Here is an 8,498-nt window from a genome sequence, read left to right as displayed (position 1 = left end):
GTATTAAAATGGCCTTTTTGATTGTATAACTTTTAACATAATCCAAAATTATTTTCATCTTTTCTAGACTTGAGGGTACACTCGGACACACTATTCCATCTTGTTTTACTTCCTCTTGTTATTTTTAAGTTTTTATAGTTTATATATATGAAAGATTTATTTAAATGTTATTATTGTTCTTTTACTTCGCTTGTAGTTTATTTCCTTATTTCGTTTCCCCACCTGGGTATGTTCCCTGTTGGAATCCTGGGGCTTATAGCATCCTGCTTTTCCAACTAAGGCTGTAGCTTAGTAAGTAATAATAATAATAATAATAATAATAATAATAATAATAATAATAATAATATTAAAAGAGCCATTTTGATTGTTTTCCCAAATTATAGTAATGATTCCATACATATTAATTTTAACATTTCTCTTTTGATATGCAACCCTAACATTGGGAATTTAATGTTATAGATGAAACCTTAACATTAATCTTTCTCTCTAGAAGACCAATTTCTTGAATTTAATATTGATTCCATAAATTTAAATTCCTGTTTAATGAAGTTAATATCTATCTCAATTTAGTACAATACCCTAGAGACTCTCCACCCAAGTTAGGACCAGGGAGGGACAAGTAATGGCTGCTGATAACTCAGCAGGGAGATCTATAGGCTCCCCACAGGCTCCCCCATAAACCCCCACATCCCTAGCTCACAAGGATGGTGAGATTGCAGCGACCAAAGAAACTAACGAGTTTAAGTGGGACTCAAACCCCAGGCCACCACAACCCCTAATATATACCCAATCCCTTTAACTGTAATGTTAATCTCCTTTATCCTGATTAGAATCATTATTGATGTAAATCCCCAATCCCTTCGAACAACGTAAATCCCTTTTTATTAAATCTCCAGACACAGTCGCAAGGATTTCTCGAGAGGATTATGACGGACTACGTCTACCCAATCCGGAATTATGATTGGAGGGCCATGGTCCGCAACCTCCTTGATGGCGTCATGGATTATTTGGCTCCGGACGCCAAGGAACCCAAGGTCGGAGGACCTTACGTACATCCGGTAAGTACCCGAGACGAAATCCTTATAGGAGAGAGAGAGAGAGAGAGAGAGAGAGAGAGAGAGAGAGAGAGAGAGAGAGAGAGAGAGAGAGAGAGACTACGGCTATATTCTCTGGGGAAAAAACAAACTAACTTCTAATTCTGGCCTATTTTCTTTCGAATGCCTAAGTAGAATACTGAGAGAGAGAGAGAGAGAGAGAGAGAGAGAGAGAGAGAGAGAGAGAGAGAGAGAGAGAGAGAGAGAGAGAGAGAGAGAGAGCCTACGGCTATATTCTCTGGGGAAAAAACAAACTAACTTCTAATTCTGGCCTATTTTCTTTCGAATGCCTAAGTAGAATACTGAGAGAGAGAGAGAGAGAGAGAGAGAGAGAGAGAGAGAGAGAGAGAGAGCCTACGGCTATATTCTCTGGGGAAAAAACAAACCAACTTCTAATTCTGGCCTATTTGCTTTTGAATGCCTAAGTGGAATACTGAGAGAGAGAGAGAGAGGAGAGAGAGAGAGAGAGAGAGAGGAGAGCATTGTTTAAGGATCCATTTTTGTACGTGTGTAGGTCTATGTGTATGTATGAGTGGGGCTAGAGAGATTAGCACTTAAAAAATGTTTTGTATTTGTCTGGGGTGGAATATTGTATATTTGTATGCATATGTTTGCCTGTTTGTATGAGAGAAAGATACAGTAAGCTACTATGGCTATTATCAGTATTATTACCATTAATTTTTTTTCATGTTCCTTAATAATGCTAATGATTCTTTCAATTTATGGTTATTAATATTTAAAAAGTTTGTTTGACATCAGTAGCTTTACCATCGCTGCTATTTGCAATTGGACTAAACAGGTAACTCCAAGCCTTTATAATATCTGGCAGAATCTTTGTTTGTTTGTTTATGCAATCCTCAGAATGGTTATCTCCTCGTTTTTTGAAGTCTATATTTGTGTGGTATTCCATTTTCATTGTTGTAGTAAGGTTATTCTATGATTTCTTTAGTCACATCTAGTTTCCAGCTTTTAGATATAATTTTCTTTACTTTTTCTCAAGGGCAGTGTAAAGAAAGCACATGCTAATGATTTGGAAAAATATCGTACACACATATATATACAGTCGTGTATCTGAATAGGCGCATACGCACGCAATGAAGTTTTCCGAACAGATTTTATATCCGTTCCCAATCCCGTACACCAGCACGCTTTTATTACGTTGGTAAAGGTATATTCATACATTTCACATGAAATATATATTTATGTTGCTATGCATTTTATGCATTCCTACAAGCCCACTTATGCCCGAGCTTTTGCTGTTGGATTTTCTGAATCAGAATTAGAATCAAATCAGAAATTTAGAGTTCAAGATATGTTGTTTTGGTCCTATGAAATGTATAGACATTTTGAAGAAAACTACTGAAATATTTTCAAACATTTCACACCAAAGAAAAAGTTCACGAAGAAAGCTCAGAATTTCCAACACTGAAGTGAGATCTCCATATTCACCTTATATGGCAAATAATTTGAATTTGTTTTTCCTCTTTCCCTGGTGCTTCTCTCCCTCTATTGCTGAGCTATGGAATTCTATCCCAACTTCTATTTTCCCATAAGTTCTATTCTTTCTCAGGGTGAGTGTGTTGTTTCTATCCGAGGGTGGGTCCCATTTGTTCCCTTCCACCATCCATTTATTCGCCATCTCTTTTATTCTATGTTTCTTTTATTTTTTCATCCCATAATGCATCTGGCATATAAATATAAAAGGCATCAAATTCCCTACCAAATTCCTGAGGAAAGATACAACCAAACTCAATAAAATTCTCCAGGAAAAGATCAAACACATTAGGACAGTATCACCCCCTCCTCTTGAGCCATTTTCCATTATAATATTGCTATGTCGACATTGAATCGTCTGCCAAATTATGTTCACAATAAGGTTTCTTTAATGAGTTCAAAAACTAGTTTTGGCATATAAGTTACATTAAATCGATGCATGGATATTTACAGCAATCAAGAAATATTATATTGACAATTCACCACTATTTCCAACAAATGCCTATGTAACACATGCATAAGATTTTACAAATTTATAATAGATAAATCAGTTGATATTCGCATTAATATTTCAGGAAGACTAAAAGCGAGTAGCATTTTGTACCTTTAACATCTCATAAACCATATTTTAAGTTTGAATAAATTTCCAGAATTAAACTGAGAATTACTTTGCTTACCAGATTATCTGATTCATAAGTTAGTTTTACCAAGGTAGGTTTTATTTGCATGTACCATTTAGTAAATCCAAAAGCATTGTATGGTTTTTTCGAATATCATTTATTTTATAGTGCATCTATATGCCATGTATGCTTTGTTATCAAATAGTTTTCAGGATATCTAAATAAAGTGCCTGTTTGTGCAAAAACTCCCGTATCCGGCGCAAATATTCGAAGATAGGTTTTCGTTGTCTGTTTACAATGTATCCAAACGCCTAAAATGTGATGCTTCATTGCCCGTTAGTTTGCAAAACATCTTGGATTTTTGCTAGTTTCATCATCAGTGTTTTTACAGTACATATAAGCACTTTGTATATTTAAGAAATAACTCCATATTCCAGACCAATTACCCTACTAACCTAAAATAAGATATTTCGTTGTCAACCCAGTGTATCCCCTTCGAAGATAAATCACTCCGGATTGTATTCTGATATCGACTTGTTTTTCTCGGCAGGCGCAGGAGCGGACAACTGTTTTCGTGAGGAATATACTCACCCGAGCTATCCATTACATGCAGTCTCTAATGGATTGAGTCTCATCTGCCAAAAACAGACTCACAAGAAGCTTCATTCCTGTAGCCTAAGCCTCTATGGTATGAGTTTCTCATTATTCCATCAAGCCTATCTACACACACTCACTTGCACATACACGATGCTCAGTTAGGTATATGTAAATCAATTTATACAGCTGAAAGGAATGATTTCTTGAAATTGCCAATGAGCAGTGCTCTTATATTTTGGCTTGGATAAATCCCCCATCCGAATTTTGGTATGCAGCATCATATTCTTATCATACTGGAAATATCATACCATTCTTGAGGATGATATGAATTGTGATGCTGGATATATGACATGAATTAATTTAATATTAGACCATCACTTTCAATTCTCCCAAGTACGAAGCTCCGAAGCTGTAGTAGGATAAAAGATTCAGATAATTCTGTCGTCAGTCACGACTAGAACCATTTTTGGGACTGGTAACTTACCGCCTAAATTGCTTGAAGACGTCTTGACAAGGAAATATTTTAATGGTCAACATTCAGTTGATAATATGACAAAGGATACTGGCAATATCAGATTAAAAATCGGTATGCTAGTGCGTTTGGAAATCATAGCTTCAGACCCAGTTACTTGCGGCGTTTAAGCTGACTCAAAAAATAAACCTTTGCTCGGCTTCTATCATTACTCTCTAACTCTAAGATGCCTTTATTTCAGTGGTGTATTATTTTATGAGTCCAGTAACATCCATTTTCTTTCTGCTAATGCCTCTGACATGTATTGATTTCTTTCAAAGTAGTTTTTAGAAGTCTCAAGATTTCCTCTGACGGCATGACTTATTTGGTAATTGTGAACTTTGGGTGATGGATTGCAAGATTGAATGGCACTGAAACTTTAGAGATATGGAAATGGAATCACACATTTGTTTTTTTTTTCATTAGTGATGCATTGACGAAAGTAGTAAGTGAATAGTCTATAATAAACAAAGTTTATCCAGAAGTGTGAGCTGACCTATTTGCACTTGTGTATTTAGCACTTCCTTAATGGTTTTCATACACCCTTTGGTTGCACCATTAAAATCTAAATTAAATATTCCCTAAACTGTATGATAACTTAATAATCATGTTTTTATAAATTTTATCACAAGGCATCTCTTTGCACTATTTTTAATAACATTCCAATGATAATATATTCAATTGCCTGCAATTAATATTTGGTTTTGTTTTTCACATACTTTTCCCTTTGTATGTATCTGTGGGCACTGCAGGATGGCATCTTAGCTAGTAACATGAACCATCAAGACGGAAGTAATAATGATGCTAGGGCCATTAAGTACTATGTAGTTGACTTGATCATCCGTAAAACTAAGAGAGTCTGGGAGGACACCTTTAGCCCAATAGATGTTTCAGAAAGTGACCCTTTACACACTGTAAGTCAAGACAGGGAGGTTGCAAGGGGTTATACACTCAACAGCGTAATCACCCCATCGGTTGCATACCATTCCTGGGTATACTTGGCTATTCACATTGCATTTTGCTTCATCAGCATTGCCTGGGCCATTTTGCCAATATACAAGTTCCCACCTGCACCAGTTGAGGAGATGCATCCAGAACCAATGGAAATACCAGAGATGATGTATTCATCAGGGATGATGGAGATGGAAGATGATTCTCAAATAGTTGATGAATCTGATGTAGCTGGCAATTATGATGCAGAAGATCATCAAATGAATAGTTATATGAGCAATCATATGCCGACGAACTTTCATGGAAGCAGTTACAGTCAGATGACTGATGGTTTTGAAGCTGGTTATGATCATCAGCAAAACGTCAATTATCAACCAGACGGATATTACCAAACCAAAACACATTTTCAAGTAAATAAAGTTGAATAAAGCTGAACCAAGATGGAAGGTATACTGCAGAGAACTTCCAAATCACAAAGAGTTTACACAACACAAAACTAAAAGGGTAAAATCCTTGTAAGTTTAATCTTTTGCTTAGCTAAATGTTTGTTTTATTGTTTTTGCATATGGCTTGCATGATAATATATAGAACGCCATCTGTTTGCGTAGTAGAACTCTGGAAAATTTAAAAGGTATTTTGACTAAACTTTCAGGTAACTACAATCTTAGTATAATCCCTTGATTTTACAATTGTGAAGTGTGGCAGTGAGTCTTCCTCTTCTACTTATGAATCTCTTATTGAGTACAGTTCTCTGTAAATTTTGAAACTTTTGGTGTTGATGGTCACAAACACTGAAATTGTAAATATAACCTCTCTGCTCCCTGATACAGGTTTATTTGTCATATAACATGCAGTAGTTCCTAGATTTCTTATCATGAAATTTTAGATGACTTGTATATGTACTGTCCAGTCTGCATATTTTTGTTTTTTTCAGGTATTCTGTCTTCGGTTTATTTTCAGTTTATTTATTTTCATACTGATTGAATTTCATCATAATTTTACAAAACCTTCATTCCGTCTGTCGGTGTACCGTTTTAAGATGCTTCTGGTTTGTGGCATCTTTTACATGTTGAACATCTCTGATTCAATGACCTTCCATCGTATTTTAATTGATAGTGTTTATATTATGGTTAATTTATACTCTCAAGATCAGTTCGTTTAACAGAATATTTGCCTAAACATTTTCATTTGCATATATGGCAGAGTAGTCATTTATACTTGTTTGGTTGGTATTACATCAGAGGTAGTTTACCCGAATGAGTGACAAATGAAAAAAAAAAAAAGATAGTGTGAGTCAACTTGTCTTAATACATGTTTGGATGATATAATCTGGCATTTCTTTGTTGGTTTTCAGCTGTAACTTTCCTGTATTTAGAAAAGAAATCGTTGTGATTCAGGGCTAAGGTGGCTAATAACTTTACATTTAATGTGTAAATACTTTTCATATGTGTGCCAATTCCTCTTTACTTCCACTGGAGCAATTTCCAATATATAATTCCTTACACTAACCTATTATTTCCCCTTTCCACATACTTCTTCTTCCGTATGTGTCTGTGGGCATTGCAGAACGACACCCAAAGTCGAGAAACTAACAGTCAAGAAGGAAATGATGTTGCCAGAGCTACTGGGTATTTTTTGAGTGATTGGATCTTCCAGAAAATAAAGAGCTTCGTAGCGGAGACCTTTTATCCTGGAGTTGTCTCTAACATTGAACCTTTTCATAGTGCAAGTCAAGACACGGAAACTGCTGCGAGATCATTTACACTGAATAGCAACGTCACTCCCAACACCGCACAGTATTCCCTTTTATTTTTGTCAATTGTAATCTTCTACGGCGTTTTCAGCACTGTAGGGGCCATCTTATCCCTCTACAAGTTCCCTCCAAAGACTGTTGAAGATGTTCTGCTTGAGCCAATGATGATTTCTGAAATGCCTTACCTCCAAGGAATGGTTGGACCAAAAGAGGATTATCAAAATACAAATAATTTCCAAACGAACAGTCCTTTAGAAAATGATATTCAAACAAGCAGTTACAGTCACATAGGTGGGGATTACCAAGAAGGTAGCAATCTTCAGGAAAGTGTCATTTTTCGACCAGAAGGGCATCATCAGACCAATACCCATTTCCAAGTGAATGCAAGTCAATAGATGAAGCCAGCAGAATGGTGTTCCTCTGAAAACCTCCAAATCATACAGAGCATTGTAATACAACAAGAACTTACAGAGCATTGTAGTACAGCAGAAACTTACAGAACATTGTAGTACATCAGGTACTTACAAAGCATTGTAATACATCCGGAACTTACAGAGCATTGTAGTACAGCAGGAACTTACAGAGCATTGTAGTACAGCAGGAACTTACAGAGCATTGTAGTACAGCAGGATCTTCATATGTTGGACACTCAGTAAGTGTGTTCCAGCCAACTTCCCTTTGTTAAATACATTGTTTTCATGCAAATAACTAAAATATCAATGCTTATGATTAGGACGCCATATATTTTGGTGCTGTAGAATGTTACGAAACTTCTTGAATGCTGTCAATCTTTAATTTTGATGTAACCAGTAATCACATGTCAAGTAATCGAGTATAGTAGTCTATTTTTCAATGTGTGCATTTTTCATCAATAGTAGTTCCATTGGAATATAAAGTATTTTGATGGTAATACGAAATTCCCATAACATTCAACTTAATATTTGCTGGTAGAGGCTCATTTACTTTGTATCTTTGGCAATTTATGAAATGACTGTAGTGTATAGATTGTAGAGTGTGTGTAGTTCCTTCTAGGCTTCTTGCCTTTGTTGTTATTGTTTTCTATTTATTCAGATATTTATTTGTTATGTTAATATATTTATAAGAATTTTGATAATAAATTGCACGTAAAGTTTGACTGTTTCTACAACCTTAGTTAGATAGTAAGTGGTGTATGAAGCTAGTTGCATTGTACCTGGATTGTCTTAGAAAATGCATGATACTTCTATATTGAAGTTTGTGCTTCATTTGTAAGATTGCTTCAGTGGTTTGTGTGATTTGCATTTTTGTAATTCATGTGAGGAAATTTGTCGACGAGTGTGTAGAAGGTTGTCTTGATAGTATTTCTTAGTTCATTTGCAGATAGTAGCACTCAATCTTTTCATGGGTATTACAGTGTTGTAGATTAGAGTAGTATGTAATGTCAGCACATAACTGCATATGTAAAAGCAACTGTAGATAACACGTATAATTTACGTAAC

The 8,498-nt window shown here is 35.5% G+C and overlaps 1 protein-coding gene across 4 annotated transcripts in view; it reads left to right on the top strand.

The window, feature by feature from the left end:
• The window catches only part of LOC137658796 (uncharacterized), a 25,045-nt gene extending 16,896 nt beyond the window's left edge, over positions 1-8,149 (top strand). The window contains exons 3-5 of one of the 4 annotated variants that reach the window (XR_011047431.1): positions 897-1,058; positions 6,834-7,537; positions 7,594-8,149. Coding sequence is in view for 2 of the 4 variants with exons in the window: in XM_068393842.1 (XP_068249943.1) it covers positions 897-1,058; positions 6,834-7,415 (744 nt within the window). In the remaining 2 variants the exon portion in view is untranslated. Of the gene's footprint in view, positions 1-896; positions 1,059-3,758; positions 5,234-6,833 lie in introns of those variants that run through there. The other 3 variants (XR_011047432.1, XM_068393842.1, XM_068393843.1) reach the window with 3 other exon arrangements.
• Positions 8,150-8,498: the final 349 nt, after the last annotated feature.

This window comes from Palaemon carinicauda, chromosome 19 (genome assembly GCF_036898095.1).
Source record: "Palaemon carinicauda isolate YSFRI2023 chromosome 19, ASM3689809v2, whole genome shotgun sequence".
Lineage (NCBI taxonomy): Eukaryota > Metazoa > Arthropoda > Malacostraca > Decapoda > Palaemonidae > Palaemon > Palaemon carinicauda.
Note: the sequence above shows the minus strand (reverse complement) of the source record. Positions and strands in the feature narration are given on the sequence as shown.